The 24,321-nt window shown below is 47.7% G+C and overlaps 1 protein-coding gene across 1 annotated transcript in view; it reads right to left on the minus strand.

The window, feature by feature from the left end:
* Disc1 (DISC1 scaffold protein) overlaps positions 1 to 24,321 on the minus strand; it is a 195,218-nt gene that overhangs the window by 126,481 nt on the left and 44,416 nt on the right. Inside the window, exons 4-6 of the mRNA XM_036189228.1 lie at positions 18,357 to 18,504; positions 11,876 to 11,996; positions 9,025 to 9,260 (exon numbers count right to left, since the gene is read on the minus strand). Of these exons, the coding sequence (XP_036045121.1) occupies positions 9,025 to 9,260; positions 11,876 to 11,996; positions 18,357 to 18,504 (505 nt within the window). The remainder of the gene's footprint in view (positions 1 to 9,024; positions 9,261 to 11,875; positions 11,997 to 18,356; positions 18,505 to 24,321) is intronic.

The raw sequence follows: 24,321 nt of genomic DNA on the forward strand, positions 1-24,321 counted from the left end.
GATTGACCTCTGTCCACCACATGTACCTGCACACACACAGTCATGCACACACAAAGAAGAACAGAAGGAGGAGGAGGAGGAAGAGAGGGGAAGAGTGGGAGGGGAGAGGGACAGAGGAACTTCCTGTGAGGATACATGGAAGATGGTCTGCAAGTCAGAGGCCCTCAGATTTCTTGATCCTGGACCTTAGCCTCCACTCCAGGACAGTGATGTCACGCCTTCCCATCGCCACTGCTATGGAAGCCCAAGAGAACTTATATACATGGGATCCTCAGTTTCCACTAAGATTAACCTTATGTGTTATTCAGGGCCTGCATACTGGGTTGTCGGGTGGGGGGGGGGAGCAAGGAGAAAAGGAAGGAAGAGAGGGATGGAGGACGAGGGAGGGAGGAAGGAAGGAAGGGAGGGATGGAGGATGAGGGAGGGAGGAAGGAAGGGAGGGAGGGATGGAGGACGAGGGAGGGAGGAAGGAAGGGAGGGAGGGATGGAGGACGAGGGAGGGAGGGAGGAAGGAAGGGAGGGAGGGAAGAGGAAGAGAAGAGAAAGGCAGGAGGGTGAAGGAGAAAGGAAGGGCGGGGGAGAGCTGTTTGTCCAGTGGTCCTACCACAGACTCTGCCACCCCAGCACAGAGCTATATCCCCAGAACTGCCTGCGTGGACATCTGACTTTTGTACAAAGCTACAGAGAGTGGAATGCCCCCAGTCTTCTCTGTCTCCTTTTCCTCCCTGTGCCCTGATTCCACAACTTTCCTGGTTTAGCAGAATTTAGTTGAAGAATGACAGACTGTCCCCAAAGCAAATGAGAAATGACAGAAAGGGCAGGAGAGAGCTACGCCGAGCATGGAGGCTACTCGGGTCTTCAACTGAACAGAAAGCAGGGCTCTGTTGACATTAACAACCCTGCCAATTACTGCTTAGTCCTTCCGCCTTCCACAGAGGACAAACGGGTCAGAAAGTGACAAGGGAAACCGCTGTAGAAAACGAGGACTTATCCACTTGGCCTTTTCCCTCCTGAAACCCTTATGTCCTCACTGCTGATAATGTCACGAGTCACCAGTAGGACGTCTGTGGGGCACAGATGACAAAGGTGCCCTCAATTCCTCTAGACTTGGGATGGCTCACTGAGGCAAGACAGGACACGAAAATGCATCAGGACTGCTCCTTAAAGCCTTGTCAGGGGCTGGTTAGCGGAGGCCTGTGCTCCTGGGACAGGTAGTGTGGTGCAATGGACAGAGACACATACCAAGAGGCAGCAGGTGTCCAGTGCCTATGTGCCAGCTTTGGTGAGCACGCCCCCTCTTCTATACACTTGGGTGTCGGGGCTGAGAGCCCAATAGTAAGGCAGACAGAGAACATGCACATCTGTGCTCCCGGAGGTGGATAAAGCCGTCTACAGAAAGGTCTCCTAACACATCACCCAGACACCCAGCATGCCTGTATGGCAGCAAATCATACTTCACAGGAATCTGGTGGCAATCAGATGCATACACTTCAACTCGAGAGAAATGTTCAAGCTGATGTCTGCCTTGCTGGCCAGCAAAGGAGAAGAAATGCAAGGGTCATGGTGAACCAGGCGGGGAAATGCTAGGGCTCTTGAGCCTTCTTCTAGATGCTTCCTCTGTATTTGGAGCACCTTTGTGATCCACCTTTGTCTTAGGGTTTCTACTGCTGTGAAGAGACACCATGACATAGCACTTCTTATAAAGAAAACATTTAACTGAGGTGGCAGCTTATAGTTCAGCGGTTCAGTCTGTTATCATCATGGCAGGAAACATGGCAGCATGCAGGCAGACATAGTTCTGGCTGCATCTTGATCAGAAGACAGCAGGAAGTGGATGGTGACACTGAGAGGCCCTTAAGCAAAAAGACAGCTCAAAGCCCGGCCCCACAGTGACATACTTCCTTCAATAAGGCTACACCTGCTCCAACAAAGCCACACCTCCTAAGAGTGCCACTCCCTGTGATCTTATGGGAGGCAATTACATTCAAATGATCACAACCTCCTTTCTGGTTCTTTCTCTGAATTTCAAAACCCTTGCTTGCCTCTAAGCTTGAGCTAGGATGCCACACTCTATCACCCTGAGTCTCATTCGCAAAGCCCAGCTTCTGCCAACACAGCAAAGTGTATTATAGGACTGTGACCCTTTTCTTCTTTTTTATGTATTTGATTTCTTTGAGACAGGATTTCCCTATGCATCCATGGCTGGCCTGATACTAAGTAGACCAGGCTGGCCTTGAACTCACAGAGATCCACCTGTCTCTGCCTCCTCAGTGCTGGGCCACAAAATCTTTTTAATAATATATAACCATACATAAGCTTTCCTTAAAGTGTAATAAATTGGGGAGTCAGGCATACACACAGGATTTCCCACCTTCCCTGGAGCTTTTCTAACCTAGAGGCACCAAGCAAAGGAGCCCAAACTCAACTTACTGGATTTTCTAAACTCCCTTGAACTTGACAGTTTGAGTAAGGAAGATTTAATTTGAAGCACTGGGAAAGTGCGGAGTCTAAGGAATTACCCAGCAGAAAGCCAGGTATCTCTGCTTGGGTGGACACTTCCTCAGAGGCCACTCTGAAGATCCCAGACTCAAAATGCCACCTCTATGGCTGCTGACTGGAGCCAGGTAGAATTTCTGGATCTTCATTTGCTCTCAGGGGAGCCTGGTCTCATGTGCTTTGGTCTCTTTTGGTTAACCTGTGTTTTCTCTATTTCCCCTTCTCTCCCTCCCTTCCTCTTCCCTGACTCCCTTCCTGTTTGGAAAGTTACAGAGCCTTTAGGAAGTGGAGCCATGCTGGAGGAAGTACATCACTATGGGTGGGCTCTAAGGGATTATAGCCTCACCCTACTTCCTGTTCTCATTCTCAGCTTCCCACGTGTGGCTGAAATGCGATCAGCCAGCTTCCTGTTCCTGCCTGTTGCCACATCTTCCCTGCCATGATGGACTCTATCCTTCTGGAATCATAAACTAAAATAAGCCCTTAGTTTCCTGTTACTTTGTCATGATTTTATCACAGCAATAGGAAAATCACTGCAATAGTTCCAAAGGCTGAGTTCTCCCTGGCAGGGGCCTACATTCCTGTGCACTGCTGCGTCACCACATCCTCTTTCTTGGCAGACAGCTGCCTACCTGGTGAGTTCTTAGAGAGCCAGGTGTATGAGAGAACCAAGGTCAGAGGGAAGGAGTGGGAGGGTCGGGAGGGGGTAGACATGGGGGGGGGGGTAGAGAAGGAGGGAGGGAAGGGAAAGAGGGGGGAGGGAAAGACAGTGGGGGGTGTGGGGGAGCGGGGATAGAGGGAAGAAAGGAAGGGAAGGAAGGAGGGAGAGAGAGAGGAAGTTGGAAGGATAAAGAGACTCATCCAACATTGTCTTGGCATGGAGAAACCTCATCTTCCTCCAGGTGAGTTCAGACACAGTCAGGCCCCAGAGGCCATTGTCCTTAACAAACCAGTCTGGGAGGCAGTGGCAGGGAACCCAAATGGAGCCCAGAAGTGAACATTAAACAACACTAGTCACCACCAGAAATGGGGCACAGACTGGAGATTGCGCCTTGGTTCAGGGCTGCCCTGGGATACTGTCCAATTTGATGGGTAGGTGTCACCACCCACCACCCCTTGGGTACAGTAATGGGACAGGTCCTTGCACCTGGCTGTTTCCACACACCTTCCTTAGGGATTCTCTGCCACATCTCCCTGATTCAGGGGTCAGCCTTGCTGTCACCCTGGGTCTCCCCACTCCAATGGTATGGATTTGAGGGGCAGAAGATAACCGATTCTGTTTCCTGTCAGTTTTGAATTTGAATCTCACCCACAAAAAAAAGCCCTAGCCCAGTCGTGGGTCTCTGACTTCAGTGTGATGGGGATGCCCAAGGCACCTTGTGCAGCACCCACTCCCCAGCTCACTGTCTTACCACAGAGCCTCTGGGCAGTCAGCTAAGGAGGAAAGAGCCACAGCAGGCCTGGCTTCTGCCTTCCCAGCACCCTCCCCAGCCCAGCTGTGCTACGGAACAGTCCAGGCTCTCCAAGTACAACCCAGCCAGATCTGCTATAAGCAGGGATTGGAGTATTTCACAGTTTACACCAACAGTTTGTAAAAAGATGCGACATGTTTCTTCCAAATGTACAACCAGAGACAGGTCATCCATGAGCTGCCAGAACACATTTCACACGAAGCATGAAAAGTCCCAGGAGCTAAATGATGAAGAACTCAACCACAGACAGACGTAAGCAGCCAAGCATCTCTGAAGCATGCCAGAAAGCCTCATACCAGCCTGCTGTTGTTATTACTACAATTACCCTCATCTCGATGTACAGGGAGCCAGATGCATGCTAGACAAGGTCCTAGGCTGCCCTCCCCTGGAGTGTGAAGCACAGCCGGGGAGGTGCAGCTGGCAGCGCTGAAGAGTAATGAGCTTGAATCACCACACCCCTCCTCACATGCCAAGCAGGAGGAACACGCATCCATAGATGTAGCCATCGGAACACAATGGAAACCATCGCCTCCTTCTTCTATCCCTTTTTCCTTCCTTCTCCATCCCTGTTCCACCCTCACACCCCAGCCCCATTACCTACAGCATTAGTGGAACCAGCCTGGGATGGAGTGAGCATCGAGGTCCTTCCAGACTCCTGCATCAAAGGAGGTCTTACAGGACAAAGGACAACAGCAGAGGCCGGAAGAGATGATTCCGTGGTTAAGGGCACCTGCTGCTCTTGCAGAGGATCTAGGTTTCGTTCCCAGCACTGACATGGTGGCTCACTGTAACTGCCTGTAACTCCAGTTCCAAGGACCCAATACCCTCTTCTGACCTCTGTGAGCACCAGGCATGCATGTGATGCGTGTATACGCAGGCAGAACAGTCATACAGATAAAATAAATTAAATACATCTTTAAAAACCTTTTAAGACAACTCAGAGTTTGTTTTCAAGCCCTGGGGATTGAGATTGCAGGTAAGACCCTAACTCTTTCTTTAATTTAATTTTTAATTAGCATGTGGTATTTACAAGCATACTTAGCTTGGGTCACTCTCTTCACCCCAACCTGCTCCTCATGATCCCCCACCTTCTAAACGTACTGGCAGGAATGAAGATATTCCCAGGAGGCACCTGTGTCCCATCCTCTGGCCATCAGATTTTGGCTATCAGGAGTCTCACACTGGGAAAGGAAAGGCTAAACCAGCCAGAGGGAATTTGTCCCCAAGAAAGATGTCACCCAATCCTGACAACCTGTCAGACCATGGTGTAGGACAGACTAGAGCTGAGAACTAATGCCTCAGTGATGGGTGGGAAGACATCTTGACCAGCACTGCTTAGCTGTGCACACTCCTGTCCTCTATAGACCTAAACCTCCTGTAGGACCCTGAATATGGACTTAGGGGTCACTGCACCTCTTTGTCCCTCTTCCCAACAGGACCACATTGAATAAACCTCTTTCTGCTTTCATTAATACCTGTCTCTTTAACTGCCCTACTGAGGACTGGTGCTCAGTGGCCAAGGCCCACACTCTGACCTTAACAATTCCAGTAAGACTCTCCCTGCCCCCCTCCACTCTCCGCTGGAACCCTTCCACCCCCACACTCCCCTGTCCACGTCCATAGAGTTAGGTTTGGGCCAGGAGCTGATCAGATCCTGATAGTCTACAGCAGCCCCTTCTCATGCCTGCTCTGAAGGAAATGGCATGTCCCCTACCAAGAGTCTTTGAATCTACAAACCCTTAGCAGATCCCACAGGTACCTGATTCCTGGAGAATGCCAGGTACCATAATTCTCGTTTCCCCAAAGGAATTCTACATGCTAGGTTACCAGACTCCAAGATATCAGAGAGCTAAAGGTGGCACATCCCCACTCCATAATACCAATTAATGAAATATACTCCTGCCTCTCACATTCTCAGGCTCATACATTCCTTCCTTGGAATGCAAGAACCCACCCACCCCCAACTGCCACCCAGGAATTAGCCTTGGCCTGGATGTGGGTCTGCCCTGTAGACTGTTCATCATGTGATACTCCTCATCTTCCTCTGAGACCTATAGAAGGGTGCACATGCTGCCACATGGGCCCAAACTCTCCTCCAAGTCCCTGCCATGCTGCTGTCTATGTCTAATAAATCTACGACCCTAAGGGACAGTCATCTCTCCTGTGTCACATGGACTTTATTGCCCTCTCCACATCCATTCCTTAAAGCCTCTTTGCCTCACTCATGGGCAGTTTCTAGTTTCCTGACCTCTGCCCACTCTCTCCCACATGAATACACATATATGAAAATTAGAAGCCAAGATCCACATACAAGAGAGAAGACCTAGTGTTTGTCTTTCTGGGGAATCAGTTGATGTAATATTTTCCAGTTCCTTCCATTTTCCTACACATTTTAAAGTTTAATTTTTCTTTACAGCCAAATAAAAGTCCATTATCTGGTCTGGAGAGATGGCTCAGAGGTTAAGAGCACCAACTGCTCTTCCAGAAGTCCTGAGTTCAATTCCCAGCAACCACATGGTGGCTCACAACCATCTGTAATGAGATCTAGCACCCTCTTCAGTATACATAATAAATAAATAAATCTTTTTAAAAAATAACAAAAATAAACAAAACAAAACAAAATAAAATAAAAACTCATGTAAATGGCCTGTTTTTTTAAAAAAAAAAAGTCCATTATCTATGTGCCCCATGTTCATTAACCACTCATCAGTTGATGGACACTTAGCCTTATTCTTTTTCCTGGCTACTGTCAACAAAGCCATAGTAACCATGGATGTGCAAGTATCTCTGTGGTCAGAAGCAGTCTTTTGGGTAGACAGATGCCTAGGAGTGATAGAGCTGGGTCATTTGGGCATTCTGTATTTAGTCTCTTGAGAAGCCTCCACACTGATTTCCACAGTGGCGCCAGTTTGCACTTCCACCAACAGTGAATGAGGGTTCTGTTTTCTCCACAACCTCACCAGTGTTTGTTAGTGTTTGTCTGCAATGGGCCTGACATTCAGGAAGACCTTACTGGATTTAAAGGATTATTTAAATTAAAAAAAAAATTAAAAAAGGACATGAAGTTGGGAAGGGGACACTGGAAGGGATCCAGGAGGGAACAAGTCAGGGATGAATATGATCAAACTATATTGCATGCACTACGAAATTCTCAAAGAATATTTTTTAAAGCACTAGACGATTATTAGGCCTTGGCCAGCCTCGTGCCAGCAGAGGATCCCTGAGCAGCATCCTCAGGATGCCCCTGCTCTTAGGGAGTTCCTGTGTAGACCTGGCATGCTTCATCCATGGAAGGACCCTCTCCACCCCTGCACTTGATGCTAGAAGGCACCTTGTGTCTGCAGCTGGCTTCCATCAGTGCTGTCAGGTTTGTGGGTGATAACAGCTGCCATGTTGATCTAGCCAGGTGTGGTGATGAATCCCAGAACTCATGAAGTGGAAACAGGGGGATTGCCACAAGTTCGAGGCTAGCTGAAACTAAAAAGTCTCCCTAAGCAGTGCCACTCTCAGTCCCCAAGTCGGCCAGAGACCAGAGGATCCCCACAGGGAGGGGCATAGTAACCAGCAGAGCCCTGAGCCCAGAGCGGACATCCTCCTCACCCATCCACAAAGCCCTTCTTTCCCACACGTGTAACTGTGTCTTCCCATGTGTCTCCAGAATGAGATTTAACACCTGCCCCCAGAAGAGCAACAGGTAGATTAGACCACTTAGGAGGCAGAAACAGGAGGATCCCAAGTTCAAGGCTAGCCTGAGCTACCCAGAGAACTAGACGCCAGCCTGAGAAACATAGTAAGACCCTGTCTCAAAAACAAATTAATTAATTAATAGAAACAACCTAGTAGATGTGAACATGTGTATTTCACAAGCTCCCCATAATGTAAAACACAGGGAAGACTCACTTGGTGATAGGTTTGAGAAAGGAAGAATATGGTTTATCCTTTTTCCTCTTCTAGTACCACCTTGGGCAAATTATCCATTTTTTTAATTATTAACCTTCTTAAGCTTCTTTTCACTATCTGTAAAACAGACAGCATAATCGATGTGACCTACAAAGTGAAGCTCTACCCAGCACCGGCATTTGGTGATTATTTGGTGATTGCCGAGCCAGCAACAGCGGCAATGCAAGTTCTTTCATCCCAGGGACCCTGATAAAAACACTGCGTAAGCTGCCCTCTTGGTTGTTTGTTTGGATTCATTTTTCTGTTTTGGTTTGGTTTGCGTTGGGTAAGATTGGTTTGGGGTTTTTTGGTTTGGAAGTTTTTGTTTGTTTGGTTGGTTGGTTGGTTTTGTGTGTGTGAGTGGGCAGAGAGAGAAGAGGGCCAGGATACCTTCCTCAATAACATTCTATCTCATTTTTTGTAATATAGCGTCACTGAACCTGGAGCTCGCCAATACAGATAAGCTGGCTGGCCAGCAAGCCTCAGGGATCCTCCTGAGTCTGCATCCCAGAAATGGGGTTATACTACACCAGATTTCTATGTGGGTTCTGGAGGTTCAAGATCAGCTCCTCATGCTTGTGTAGTACATACTTTTGTAACTGATCATCTTCCCAGCCCAGATCACACTCTTCCAATGTCACACCTTATCCCCCAAGTCACACTCTTCCCATGTCACACCCTATCCAAGTCACACTCTTCCCATGTCACACCCTATTCCCAAGTCACACTCTTTCAATGCCACACTCTATCTCTTAGCAGTGGAATTTGTCTCTCTCCAGATAATTGTCTTCAGCAAAAGCCAATGTCAAAATCTCCATCCAACTAACCCCCAAACATAGGAGGGAGGGAGGAAGGGGAGACAAGCCAGCCCCTCAGAATGATGGAAACTGCATATTGCAGAGGGGACGGTGCTGGCAGCTAGGGATTGGGGGGACTGGATGCCAAATAATTGCCAATGCTCAGAACTGACCCTGCAATGAAGAATCAAAACACCTCCAGCACTTCCACTAAGAATCAGACTGCCAGAGAAGCACTCGTGGACCATTGCCTGCAAAGTCACCCCAATAAACAGGTGAAAGAGGCCAAGTTGGAAAATCAGTTAGAAAGTCATCAATACCTCCTGAGGGTTTCAGGTGGCTCCACACGGAAAGGAGCCTGGCTGGCAGAGGTCAGGGTCTCTCCCAGGGCCTTGCTGACTTCCTGCAGCTGGCCTGGGGACAGCTGGGCCACCAGTAGCGGCAGGTCACAGCCCTGCCCCTGGAGCAGTGTCTCCTGCTCCTCCAGCTCTTGGCTCAGCTGCTGTTCTTTAGCCTCCAGCGCAGACATCCTCGATTGGAGAGCTTCGATTTCCTTCTGCAGAGAATGGGGGAACAGATTTCATCCATTAACCCTGCTCTGCTGATAATGACTCCGTTTAAGAGAGCAGGCCATATGCACCACAGTCGCGAAGCCCACCCCCACCCTTCCGAGGCAGGCGAATTCCAGAAGTTTGCTGAACTGGAAACATCATGCCAGCTTTACATTTCTGATGAACTGGCAGAAGGAAAAACATTCCCTCCTTCCCAAGCAGTAAATACGGACAGGTGCTAGCCAAGGTTTTGACTTGAGAGAGCCCAGCAAATGAGATATCACTGGCTTCCTTCTGATGGGTGAGTGAGGGCTCTAGCCGTTCACACCTAACACTGGGACATCAGCTGTGGGCCAGGAGGGGAAGGGCAGCCTGCTCTCAAACACAGGAACTTAGGATGCACAGAAAAATGGGAACCTTGGCTTGTTGGGGCAACAGGATTGAGAGAACAAGGTGCTGTCAAGTCACGGAGTCCTTCAGAATGTTGGACCAATTTCATTCCCAGGACTAGTGAGATGACTCCATCAGCCAAGTGTTGCCATGCAGGCATGCAAAGCTAGTTCTGATGCCCGGAACCCATGCAAAAGCTGGGGACCCCCAGAATGAATCTGTAACCCCGGCATGGGGTGAGGGGAGGCAGAAGACAGGAGGATGCCAGGGACTTGCTAGCCAGCCCAGTCAGTGAAGTCTAGATTCAGTGAGAGACCCTGTGTCAAAAAATAAGGTGAAGGGAGATTGGAGTAGATATCAAATATCAACTTTTGTCTTCCATATACACGGGCATACACATGCACCTGTGTCCACACTCAAACACACACACACACACACACACACACACACACACACACACACACACAATTTGCTCTAATTTATTAAGCCAGAATCTAAGTTAATCAATCCATAACCATCATCTGTCTCCAGGCCAGGGAATAAACAAGCAGCAGGTAATTGAACGCAGTGTGAGCTCAGTGCTGGGCAGATAGCCATCTCACCGCGTAGGAGTCTGAATGTAACACCAGACTCTGCTAATGGACACGCCCCCTGTTCCCTCACTGTCCCTCGCTGATAAGAGTATGGCTTAATTCCTGATATCTCCCCATCTCCTGAATGTTCTCTCCACCCACAGCACAGATTCTCCACAGCCTCTACCTCCTGCACCCACCCAGAGAAGAGAGAGAGGGATGGGCTAGCCCTCCCTGAGCATCTCTCTAGCCCACCAGCTCAGCGTATGCAGCAAATGCTCACAACTGACCACTCTGTGTCCACCTCTGAGACCCACACTCATTTTACTCTGTTGGTTTTAGTTTTGTTTCTGAGAGTCAACATCTCACTCAGTAGCTGGCCCAGGACTTATAGGCCAGGCTTGAACCTACAGCAATACTTTTGCCTCAGCCTCCCTGTACTGGGAAGACAGGCTCCGGTTTTTCTAAACTGTAGTAAGAGAGACATAGCATCTCTACCATTTTGCATGCATAACTCAGTAACGTTAGGCATGCACACAAACCGTGCAAGCATCCTCGCCGTCCAACCACAAAACTGTCTCCATTAAACACTAACTCTCCATCCCCCCTGCCACCTCCACCCCATCCCCACCCCCATCCCTACCCCCACCAATTCACTTTCCTACTCAAGGATTTCTTCTTAGTAGAAATGTACAGTATCTATCTTCCATGGTTGGCTTACTTGGCATAACACAATGTCCTCTACACCCACCTACACTGTGCCCTGCGGCACAATGTCCTTACAGACCTTTGCATCCACTCCACATTCTGCTTACCCACCCAGTGATGGGCACTCGGGCTGTCATCAGCTATAGTAACTCAGATGTCTCATCGAGTCTGTGCTTTCATTTCTGTTCATGTGTGTAACCACAGCAGGATGGTTGGGTCCTAAGGATTCTATTTTTAAGTTTTTGAGTAACTGCACACTATTTTCGGTGATGATCCTACATCTTATTCTTTTGTTATTTTTTTCCAATTTTTTTTTGTGTGTGTATGTGTGCATGAGTCTGGGCACGTGTGGGTGGGATGCCTATGCATGTTGGGGGGTGTGCATGTGGAGGGCCAAAGTTGAAGTTAAGCAGTCCCACACCCCACCTCCTCTTCATCCCAGCCCCAGGACTACTTCAAGAACTTTTGGAACCCTTCCCTAGCTCTGGTCTCACCTTGGATCCTCATTCAGCACCCTAGCCCTGGACCTTCTTGGCCAGATGTCATCACTGCTCTGTGCCAAGCATGGCTTCCATACACCAGCTGGTCATTACAGCCATGTGCCCAGGCCAGATGCAAACATGTCCCTTCCCAGAGTCCACCATGGTAGGAACTCCCACAAATCATTCCCAGACCACAAATCTGCCCTTATCCCTCAAAGGGGAGCTTCTACAGGTCAATAAGGAGGAGACACTGGCTGCCACAGTCAGAGAGCAGAGCCGGTCCTGAGGCCCATAATTCTGGGCAGCTGCAACCCTGTTACGTGCAGATTCCTCTGTGTCCTCCAGCCACTCCATTACTTCTGCTTTGAGCCCTTGGACTTCAGCAAAGCAAAGACCCACTTCACTGCATCTGACGTAAACGGATAAGAAAAGGGCCACTCCTTCTCTGGAAGATTCCATACCGCTCACCTGCAATTGCTGTTTCTCTCGAATAAGCCAGTCCCGCCTGGTGATGGATGCAGGCAGGCTGTCCTGGGCAGCGGTCCTTAGCTCTCCTTCAAGTGGGGCCTCTGGGTCATCGATGCCAGCCCTTCAAGTAACAGATATGCATTGGAACAGGTGGTATGGAATAGTAATTTAAGATGTGTTACATTTGTTTGCGTTGTGGGACATTGGTTTAATGATGCAAAGATGTAGCCGGGCGGCGGCAGCGCACACCTTTAATCCCAGCACTCAGGAGGCAGAGCCAGGAGGATCTCTGTGAGTTCGAGGCCAACCTGGGCTACAGAGTGAGTTCCAGGAAAGGCACAAAGCTACACAGAGAAACCCTGTCTCAAAAAAAAAAAAAAAAAGATGCAAAGATGTGTTGCATTCTTTTATGTTGCGTTTTTAACTCTGTGAAGCTGTGTTACTTTGCCTGTCTAACAACTGATTGGTCTAATAAGAGCAGAATGGCCAGTAGCAAGGCAGTAGAAAGGATAGGCGGGGCTGGCAGGCAGAGAGAATAAATAGGACCCTGGGAAAAGAGGACAGAGGAACGAGAAAAAGGAGAAGCAAAGGAGGACATTAGGGGCCAGCCACCCAGCTACACAGAAAGCCACGGAGTAAGAAGTAAACAAAGGTGTACAGGAATAGAGAAAGACAAAAGCCCAGAGGCAAAAGATAGACAGGGTAATTTAAGAAAAGCTGGGTAGAAATAAGCCAAGCTAAGGCTGGGCATTCAAAAGTAAGAATAAGCCTCCATGTGTGTTTCTTTGGAAACGGGGTGGTGGGCCCCCAAATTGCAAAGAATGAAAACAACCAACTACAGACAGGTGTGGAGGAACAGACATCCTGGTCTACATGTACTTCAAGAGACAGAACAAAGTTTCCCCTGTCACAGGGTCGCCCGAGCCTCCCAGGGATGAAGTCCCTCACGTACATCTCTGTTTCAACTAGAGTCTGTCATGGAGACCAGGCTAACCTGGAGACCAGGCTAACCTGGAGACCAGGCTAACCTGGACTGTCTAGTTCCCTTTCTGCTGCTGTGCTAAGACACTGTGACCAAAAAGCAGCAGAGAGAAGGAAGCAGTTTATTTCGGCTTTCCCTCAGTAGTCTACTTTCTTATAGAAGCCAGGACCCCTATCAGCCACTAACTAATTAGACGAACGCCCAACTGACTTGTCTACTGCCCAGTCTTATGGAGGCATTTTCTCAGTGAGGCTCCCTCCTCTCCAATGACTCTAGCTGTGTCAAGCTGACAGACAACCAGCCAGAATGTCACCTACACTCCAGCACTTTCCAAGGCACCCCAGGCCATAAGAGTCCCAGGAAGTTCAGACACCTGTTCCCCCTTCGATCACGTCCTACCCTCCCCCAGGGGAAGTCTCCTGAGGGGCTCTTCCCAGGATGGCATGGGACAGAGAGAACACAGTTCACAGAGGTCACAGCCACAGTGAGAACTTGGATTTGCCCTTCTCTGGCTGTGTCTTTGAACTACCTTCTGAACCCTATGGTCCTCCTCATACGGGACTGCCTGGAGAAGGCAGTAAGACAACCCTGCCCTTGGGGCATTTTCTGGAGACCTCCAACATCTTAACATGTACACTAGTAGACTGAACACTGGACCTGTCTGGTGGACACACTCCTACACAGGATGAACACGGATATGAACACAGCGGCACAATAAGCCTCTTCTGTGTCTAACAGGTCTAAGGCGCCCTCGGCTGTGAAAAGAGGGTACGAGCCCTTCTCTAGGCTCTGAGCTGCTATATACTCTTCAGCCTTGACTGTGAATCTCCGAGGGAGACACAGCTCCTCTTATGCTGATGTCCCCAGTGCCCAGCACTGAGTTGGGATTCAGCAGATACCTGCTGGGTGGCTTAATGAGTGAGCTCCCAGCCTTGAAAATGGAGCAGTCATTTCTCTCTTGTCTCCTGCTGCATTCGCTCATTTCTTCCCTTATTTCCCAATTTCCTCGGCACATGCTGATATTAGAGTTTCCTGAATTTCTTGAATCGATGCCATCTGGGTCGAGGTGGGAGCTAGTGTAGGAAGTCAATGCAGAATTGCAAAATCAGTTGCACAGAGAAGCCACAGGTGCGTAGCTGGGAATTAATGCTATGCATGATGGTTAATCACATCCATTATTTAACTCATAAGAAAAGTCCTGTGCTTAACCAACACTCCTCTATCTGTCTCTCATAGTCTTACTCCAGGGACAGAAAAGAGATCCATGGAGAGCCAGGGGTGGCCCCAGGACACATCCTTCAGTTATGATACAGGGACAGGTTTCCATCTTCCATGTTTCTGGTCCCCAGAGTCTTCCTTCTGCTACTCTTTTCTGTATATTTGTTAAGTCTCAATATGTGATCCCTCATGGCAGAGCAAATTGGCATCGCTGCTATAAACTAATCAGTATGTAAAATGAGCAGACCCCGCAGGGGAAGATAAAAAACCTGCAGCAGCATGGGATGTTGCTGCTTGGTGCTAGAGGGGACTCAGGGTGGGTGAGGGTGTCTAAGATCTAAGATATTACTCTCAGCCTCAGAGGTTCAGATTGGTGCCCACTGGGACCAGCCCTGTTGTGGGGAAAGCTTCCTCTTCCTGTCTGGTTTCTTGCCCATCGATCATTGAAGGGATGAAACCCGCCTGTAAAACCTGATCACGAGCCACAGAGAAAGGCATGGCTGCAGAATGCAAGACGGCATCTTTATTCCCTGCTAACGTCTTGGGAGTTTGTACTTCAGTGCCCTGGGTACTTGTTCCAATCTGAGGGCCACTGGGCCCTGTGACACTATAGTCTGCCATGGTATCCAGTTGAAATCAAAGGCTTGTATGCTTGAGAGGGAAGAACGGAGAAGCAGAGAGTCCGGGGTGGCATGCTTAACAGTTTTGGTCCCATCTCAGGGGAACAGACAAGCAGCAGCTGTTACATCTGGACAGTGCCAGAGTTCTATTGTGGTAAGACTGGAAAGCCTGCCTGTCCTTCATTTTTTTATCTTTGTCAGACTCTGCTCCCGTGTGTTTTAATCTTCTGGGGTAAGGTCTCTGACAAAAGATATTCTGTGTGTATATAGGGCACATGAAGGTCATTTGAAGCCAGAATGTGGGCCATGAAGTGGGGACCGTGTGTGTTGCACAGAACAGTGAGCATCCTGATATCTGCATACAGAGAACATTGACTCCATTAGTCAGGGAGCTTCTGTGACCATGGAATAGGGATCCAAACAGCAGGCAGACAAAACTGTGACTCTGACCTATGGCTGGCATCTCAGAGGGACAGGGCTATATGAGAAAAAAAAAAAAATCAGAACTTCCCCCAATGTCTGTACTATCTACCCAGGATGTTCTAACAAAGTAGAGAAGTGGATTTACCAGACTGTCAAAGAACAAAACCAGAGGTGGGAATCTCTGAGTTCGAGGCCAGCCTGGTCTACAGAGTGAGTTCCAGGTTCTCAAAGAAACCAAAAACCAAACAAACAAAAAAAGCTATCTTGAGCCAAGGAGCAGCGTCCACCTCATCCAGGGACTGGCCCCATTACTGAACAACAGAGATTAACACCAGAAAGACAGTGTGAGAACTGATGGCCATTGTTAGAGCATGCAATTACCTCCAAACCCTAGTGACTCGGGTGCTGATATAAACAGTTCGGGGTTGGTGGTGGTGGTGGTGGGGGGGGGCACAAGCTTACTTAAGAAGTTGAACAGTAATTTTCAAAATAAGTGGCAATAAAAATTAAGTAGCTGGTAGACTCTGGAGTTACTTACATCCCCTTAAATATTACTCTAAACTTTCATAACCTGAGATGTTGAGACACCTCCTCCTCTGGCCAGAGTGACTGGGAGGGCCTCAAATCTGATGAGATAGCCCTGGCCGTTTGAATATGGGAACATACATTGCTTTCATCAGATTCTCATAGAAACACTTCATCCCAGAAAGGTAAAGAGGTACTTATTTGAGTTACTAATTCGTGTTGAAAGCTGGCCATGTTAACAAAACTGTTTTATTTCTTCAGGAAAAGTCCCCAGCGTTTAGAATAGCCTTTTTCCCCTGGACTCAAGGCCAAGATCCTCAGAAGTTTGAGTCCAGGTCCCCCTGGTGGTCATTGTGAGGACTGCAGGAGCTACTGTCTCCTGGGGAGCCTTCCAGATCAGCTAGCTGGCCCTGGTGAGGACAAACTTCTCAGGCCACTGGGCGGCTGGCACATGCAAAGACAGACTTTAATTATTAGCAGCTACGTAGCCATGCCCAAGTGCTTTGTAAAAATGTGATATAACGAAGCAGATATCAAGTCCTTTTCTAGCTATGGTAATAACAGAACAGGCGAAATTGACAGAAGAAAGCCAAGAATAAACTACAACAAAAGTGAGGAAGACAGGACCCCTCAGTTTCTGATGAGGTGAGTAGGAAGTGTAGAGGTAAAGCCCCTACCCCTTCACCTCACTCTCCGTGTTCACATATATGCTTGTGAACCTATATTAACATGTATACATATGGAACTCCTGCAAAAGTCAGTTGGAAAGGTAAATATAGTGCAGTCCTCCTCTGGGGACAGTCATCCCTCAGAATGAGGGGATATTCAAGGCAGCAGATTGAAGGCTTCGCACTAGGACACTGTCACTCAGGATATCCTAGGAAGTCTCGGTGAGATGTGTGACTAACAGGCAGAAGGTTGGGGGGATGGAGGCTTCACTTGAAGGAGGAGCAACCACTGGTGTGTGGCTGACAGACAGAGGGTTGGGGCGATGGTGGCTTCACTTGAAGGAGGAACAACCACTGGTGACTGCACCATGACCCGTGGGAGATCACAGACTCAGCGAGGTTCTGCTGTGTGGGTAGCTGGTGCTGGTGCTGACCAGTTAGATGCTGGGCACTGGTAAGGCTGCACCACAGAGGCTTTGGGGGTCCCACTCAGAGCACAAGGTCCATCCTGAAATCCCAGGAGCCCCTGATTCCAGCATGAGGTTTCTCCTTACTGCTTTGTGGGAGGTGGATGAGGTTCAAAGGTGGAGTCAGAAAATCCAGCAAGGCAAGAGGCTGCTACAATAACCCAGATGGAAACTGTAGAGAGAAGAAGAAGGTTTGGGATAGAGGTTGGAAAGGTGAGTGGGAATAACAGAGACGATAGATGAGCAGAGATAGCACCCCATGAATTAGACGGTTGAGGAATGGGGATCTATCGTGTTTTTGAGGTAACTGAAAGCAGAGGTCATGAGACAAGGAATCCAGGAGGAGGAGGAAAGAGATAATAGATTAGTGGAGTTCCTCTTTAAAGACAGTGGGTCTGGGGAAGTGACTTACTGCACAAGCCTGCGGATCAGAGTTCAGATCCCAGAACCCATACAAAAGGCAGGCAGACTTGAGGGCCCACTCATACTCTCAGCACTCAGGAGGCAAAGATAGGGGTCCCCCAGGCAATCTGGCTGACTAAACTAACCAGAACCAATGAGATCCAGGTTCATCAAAAGACCCCCACCTCAATAAAGTAGAGAGAAAGAAGATCCTCGATGTCAACTTTGGACCTCTATATGTACACACACATATGCACCCACACACATGCAAAAATACATATACACATGCACTTCATACACAGGTACACAGGTAAAAATAAATAAATAAATAAATAAATAAATAAATAAATAAATAAATAACTTTAAAAGAATGTTTTGGCAAGGTTTTCCAGAGGGACAGAAAACAGAATCCATGTACTATAGGAGAGGAATTAGATTGGTTTACAAGCTAGAAGCTGGCCAATCCAAACATGGCTGCCTGCATGTTGCTGAGACAGAGGAGCAGGAGCTGCTCAGCCCACAAAGCTGGACACCTCAGCAGAATCAAAGCAGAGCTGGAAGCCTGGAAGCTCCCTGGAGAGCTGTTAGCATTGAGTCCACATCGTCCAAAGGCCAAAGAAGCTGGGGTCTGATGTGAGCAGAATAGCAGTGGCCGCACACGCACAGAGAGACAGGGAAGGCAAGAGCAGGCATGTAGCCTTGTCCTTCTTTCCTCGCCTGATAACTGTCCCAGGTGTCAATCATCTTGGGAACTGCCCCCACAGCCCCATGAGTGTGGTTCACCAGTCTAAGTCATCTCTTAATGCAGCCAAGTTGATAGCCAAAACCAACCATCATCCACGATAGGCTTAATCAAGGCAAGGATAAAAACACAGTACCTCTTTAAGGATAAAAAGATGACTTTGATAAATGTATTATTGACCACAGGAAGCCAGAGTCATCACAGAGAGGCAAGTGCTAGGGAGGAATCATCATAGGACTGGGATTTGTACAAAATGATGTCTGATACACCGGAAGTATGCAGGACCCTGCAGAGGTGGCGATGTCAATGTGAGGATACAGGGAGAGAGACAAAACCCCAGAAGCAACAAGGAGAATGGCCAGTGACAAGAGGATGGAGAGAGGACAGTAGAGAAGAGAGCCAAGTGCATCCTGGTGGCATCCACAGGTACTCACCTTTGGGTGGCTCCATGCAAGGCTACCCGGGTCTGTGCTGCTAGGTAGCCCAAGAAGCTGCCAAGAGCGGGTTGTCGTGAAGGCAGAACCCAGGGCAGATGGCTTTTCTCCTGTTCCAGGTCTTCCAATCGCTGTCTCAGTGTCTCTGCTGGAAACCCAAAGAGGTGAAAGAGGGGGAAAGGCCATGAAACTCAGGGAGACAACCCAGGTCTCTCCTCAGCCCCAGCCAGCTCCATCTTATGGTGATATTTCATTTGTGCTGAAATGTGATTTTATTTGTATGTTAATAAATAAAGTTGCCTGGAGGTCAGAGCTAATAGCAAGCCATACCAGAAGTCTGGCAGTGGTAGCACACACCCTTAATCCCGATCACATGACAGGCAGATCTCTGTGTGTTCAAGGACACCACCAGCATGGAGACACATGCCTTTAATCTCAATAGCAACCATAGAAGACCTGGAGGTCTGTATAGACAGGTAGTGACGAGGAGGTCATGTGGTTGGGTTTACAACCAATGAGAAGGCAGAACAGAAGGTCAATAAAAAGACAGATACACAGGAAGTAGGTCTCTTTTCTCAGGGGAAGGACGGCAGAGGCAGAGAAGGATAAGAAGGCGGGTTTAGTCTCAGCTCTTAGCTACTGCTCTGACCTCTTGGGCTTTTAACTCTGCATTTGGCTCTGTGTTTCTTATTTAATAAGACCGTTACATCTACATCATCTGAGCCACCCGAGGCTGAGGGCTGCTCTTCAGGCCTGTTGGTGTCTTCTGCAGAGTTCCAAGACCTTTCCATCCCTTTGGTCTCCCAGCTGTCAGGGGCTGTAGTTTACCAGCCTCCATGGTGGTCATGACTGTGCCCCAAACCCAGAAGGGCAGCTGATTTTTTTTCTTTTAATCATGGTGATCATTTGAGAGAAAACCGCCAAATTTGAAGGATTGGAAAAGAGCAGGTTATTGGTTGGTTGGTTGGTTGGTTGGTTGGTTGGTTGGTTGGTTGGTTTTTCAGAAAGGGTCTCATAAAGCCCAGAATAACTTGGAACTCTCTATGCACCTAAGAGTGACTGTGAACTTTCAAGCCTGCCTTCATCACCCAAGCTCTAGAATTAGAGGCATAGACCATCATATCCAGTTTACACAGTGCTGGGGACTGAACCCAGAGTTTAAAGCATGCTAGGCAAGCATTCTACCAACTGAGCTACTCCCTAACACTATAGGATAGATACAGTTTTGAGAAATCAATGCCCCAAAGCCAATTTTTTAATAGCATAAATTTTCAATTTAAAGAAAGAAATAGCCAGGCAGTGGTGGCATACAAATTTAATCCCAGCATTCAGGAGGCAGAAGCAGGCAGATGTCTGAGTTCAAGTCCAGCCTGGTTCACAAAACAAGTTCCAGGACAGCTAGAGCTACACAGAGAAACTCTGTCTCAAAAAACAAAATAAATAAATAAATAAATAAATAGTGCTTATCAAGTTGTAGCCAATCACAGGCTTTGAAGCACAGAACAATGTTCATAGTCCCCATGCCAGAGCTGACTGTACCCCTCTGTCACATAGTAGGTCTTATAGTTGTTCTAATGACCTCAGGTCACCTCAGACAAGTTATAAATATGAATCACTATAAAAACCACTTAAAAAATAAGCTGCAGATATTGGAATCCCTTTCTAGTTCATAATCAAATCCTAGAAAATTTTAAAGCTTCCTATAAAGTTATCTTTGAGCCAGGAGTGGTAGCTTACCACACTTAGGAGGCTGAGGCAGGAGGATCTTAAGTTCAAGAGTAGCCTGGGCTACATAGCAAGAGCCTCTTTCAAAAACTAATAAAACATTGTTGCAGAAAGAGGGTCTCAGGCACTCAGCACTGGCCATGTTCCCCTTCGGTCTACCCCAGTGTCATGTGCATGCATCTCTCCCTGTGATATCCTAAGAAGACTCTAGAGGCTCTTCCTAGGTTCACAAGATGCCCCTGCACATCCCAAGGGCCTTAGAGACCATTCCCATGTACTCCATTCTACATTAATAGTTTCTGTAAACTCAACCTTGTGAACCAAGCCTGTCTTCCCAGGTCAGGTTAACACTAGTCCCAATGTAGCAGATATAGCCCTTCTCATACGCTGTTCCTCTGCGAGCACACATGCCCAGATGAGGGGAAGGCAGCCAATGGGCAAGTGTTTGGAGAAAGTCCCCATCCAGGAGTGACTTTCCCACAAACCCACCAGTGACCTGAAAGCAGCGTCCAGATGCTGCACAGAGAGCAGAATTAATTACTTGTCTTGCTGTTGTGACAAAATATGGGTCAAAAGGAATGTAAGGAAGAAGAGGTCTATGCAGGCTCACAGAGAAGGTACAATGTATCATGACAGGGAAGAATGGAAGCAGGAGCTTAGGATCACGCTGTACCCACAGTCAGGGCACAGAGCGAGATAAATTCTCTTTTCCCTTTTTATTCATGCCGAAATCCCTGCCCTAGGTGTTTTGGTACCTCCTACTTCCAGGGTCAGTCTTCCTGCCTTAGTTAAACCGCTAGGGGGTGAGGGATAAACCCTCATAGACACACCAGAGTCTCATCTCCTGGTGACTCAAATTCTAGACAAGTGGGCGAAGGAGACTAACCAGACCAGGAATTTACTGAGGACCCGTCCTATTGTCCTAATGGTGTTGACACCCTCAACTTCCTCCATTTCCATTTCTTCTGCCCTGCCAGGGTCCTGAGAGTTCTCCACCTTGTTCCTACATAGTACTGACATTACAGCCCCCACAGTTGCACGCATGAGCATCAGGGGCAATGGACCACCTGCCACTTCCCAGTACTACACTGAGCATGGGTCTTTGGTGGGGCAGAGTGGTGTACACCTGTAATCCCAGATGTCAGGAGCCTGAGGAAGGAGGGTTGTGTGAGTTTGAGGCTAGCTTGGGCTACATAGTTACAGGAGAAGACAAGAGTAGAAAGGACTTGTGTTGTCCTGGCAGTGGAAAAATTAGTGGCCAGGCAAAGCAAGAGCTTTCAGAGATTGACTCCTGGGTGCATGAACCTCTTCAAAGTATCCTTCCATGTATTTTCAGCTAAAATTGGGCAATCCGAGCATGCCCAGAGGCATGTCTGTCTGTCATGTCAATCTTTCACATATGTGATTTGAGATATATGTATTGACAGGGTCTCCCCACATGCCTCTGGCTGTCCTGGAGCTCATTATATAGACCAGACTATCCTCAGACTCACAAGAGATCCACCTCCCTCTGCCTTCCTAGTGCTGGGGTTAAAGGAGGGTGCCACAACTCCCATTTTGACTTTTCTTTTTCAATTATGATCTTAACCTGAGTATGTTCAGAAACGACCCTCCCCACACAAATATGGAGAGACTCCCCTGCTGAATAAAACCCCTATGTTTTGTTTGGGGAGGCCATTGCTTTGGAAGTCACTTTGTGATCCCCTTCGCTCTACAGGTAAGAAATCTTTCCCATGTTGGCTGTGCTGACTTTGGCTTTGTGCTTACCACAGTGTGAACTGACCACGTCCAATTACAGAAGTCCTACCAAGAGTTGTTCATTTTTTATATGCAAACTCACAGTAGATGTGGAGACAGCCACAGATGTACATGAGCATACATTTCCAGGTCTCTTCTGTCTGCTCCACTCAGAAGGCTGTAAGAAACACCAGCCCAGGAGCAGTGAACACACTAGGCCCAGATCAGGTTTGCAAATGTCATCCTCTGGGAAGGAAGCAGGGCTGCTGGGGAAGTTACTGGCCCCAGGACTTAGGCAGTAGCAGGATGAAATGATTCTAACACATCTTATACCAAAACATTAGAAAGTGCTGGAAGATTGAGGATGTGTCAACAGAAAACAGGAGACCACCTAAAGAAACTCAAATATCAGATAACTTGAGAATCAGAACAAACAATAATAATGGTCATGTTCATCCCCTTGTAGCAAACTGGGGCCTGGGCATCATACTGACAAAATGCTTCCTGGTGAGAGGAAGCAGAGAGAAGGCTTGAGCAGGTTCCTAGGAACTTTTAAGTAATCCCCCTATAAGATGTATCATTACCAAAAGAAAATGATAGCTCTAAGGTAGTGAAGCCTAAAACTACAGCATGTCAGTGATGATGGTAGCCATCCAATGTAGGGCAGGACACTGTGCAGAGAACACAGCATGGGTTCAAGGAAGTGGAAGCATCAGATGGACCTGAGTTATAGGTGGTCAGATACAATGCACAGTCTTCACTCCTCCAAACATCCAAGGCCATAGCTTCAGGCAATTGTATTCCTAAAAGGAGACAGGGAGTGGGGAGGGAAGGAGGAAGAAGACTCACTGGGGTTGAGAGTGAGAGAGGAACTAAATCTGTGAACCTCTTCTCCAGGGACCCCTATTTCTTCCTAAAGGACATCAGACCTATGACAACGTTGACTTCATGACTTTAAGGCTACAGCTCAGTGACCTGGGAATATAACCTAGTTTATGGACACACATCTTGGTCCTGGATGATAATGAAGCATCATGGCTATAGCTTGCCATCAAGTAGCCAGGAAAAAATTTACAATGACATGTGGGTCCTATCAGGGACATAGAATGAAGGACAAATGTAAGCTCAACCTGGGACTTTCTTGTACATGCAGAGGGATTTCCAAACAATCATTTTCATTAAAATAGATTAGCCAGCATCCTACTGTGCCTTTCTGAACCCTCCCTCCCCCAACTACTTTCCTCCTCTCCATTTGGCCCAGTGGTTAAGGAAACAGAGTTTGTTTCCCTAGTGAGGTGGTTTGAATAAAAATGGCCCCCATTAGGACCATAGATTTGAGTGCTTAGTCATTAAGGAGTAGCCTACTTGACAGGGATTAGGAGGTGTGGCTTGTTGGAGTAGGTGTGGCCTGTTGGAGGACAGGTGTCACTAGGGATAGGCTTTGGGCTTTTAAATGCTCAAGCCAGGCCCAGAATCTCTGTCTTCCTGCTGCCTGTGGATCTGAACATATAACTCTCAACTACCTATCCAGCACCATGTCTGCCTGCCTGCCAACATGCTTCCCACCATGCTGATAATAGACCAAACCTCTGAAACTAAAAGCAGGCCCCATTTAATTCTTCTTTCTTTTGTAAGAGTTGCCTTGGTCATGGTGTCTCCTCACAGCAACAGAACACTGACTAGGACACCTTGGTTTCTCTTCCTTTTAAATCTCTGTTGTTTGAACATCCATCCTGTCGATACTGTGAATGTGAATTCAGTTGGTAGCTCTGGGCCAGCATCAAGAATATGTTGCATGTACAGATGCCAAATAAATGCAGCTGGCAAATCATTTAACAGGAATGATATAATAAAAACAAAAGAATGTTGTTTGCACTTTGTAAATAGCAAAAATAAATGAACAAATTCAAAATTAATTTTAAAAAAAGGTGTAAACAAGCAGTGAGCAAAATCAAGCATTAAAGAATACATTCTGGGAGTTGGGGATTTAGCTCAGTGGTAGAGCTTTTGCCTAGCAAGCACAAGGCCCTGGGTTCAGTCCTCAGCTCTGGCAAAAACAAAACAAAACAAAAGAATACATTCTGATTGACAAAATCTATCCCAGGCATATTACAAGCTTTATACAGAGGATTCCATGACAGAAATGCTGGCCATCACCTCACTCTACCTTGAAGCAAGAGAATTTATGTCACTGCATTGTATTAAGTTAATTTTCTTGTTGTTGTGATAAAATACATGTCCCCCCCCAAAAAAAAATTTATTTTAGCTCATTGACTGGGGGGAGGAATTGGTGGTGGGAGCTGGGGACAGCTGGTCACATGGCATCCACAGTCAGGAAACAAAAGGGGACGAATGCTGGTGCTCAGCTCGCTCTCTCCTTTTTAACGAAGCCCAGATCCCCAGCCCATAGAATGGTGCTGCCCACATTGCAGGTGGGTCTTCCATCCTCAGGTAGACCTTCCTGGAAATGCCCCCATAGAAACACACAGAAGAAAACTGTCTC

Source organism: Onychomys torridus, chromosome 5 (assembly GCF_903995425.1).
Source record: "Onychomys torridus chromosome 5, mOncTor1.1, whole genome shotgun sequence".
Lineage (NCBI taxonomy): Eukaryota > Metazoa > Chordata > Mammalia > Rodentia > Cricetidae > Onychomys > Onychomys torridus.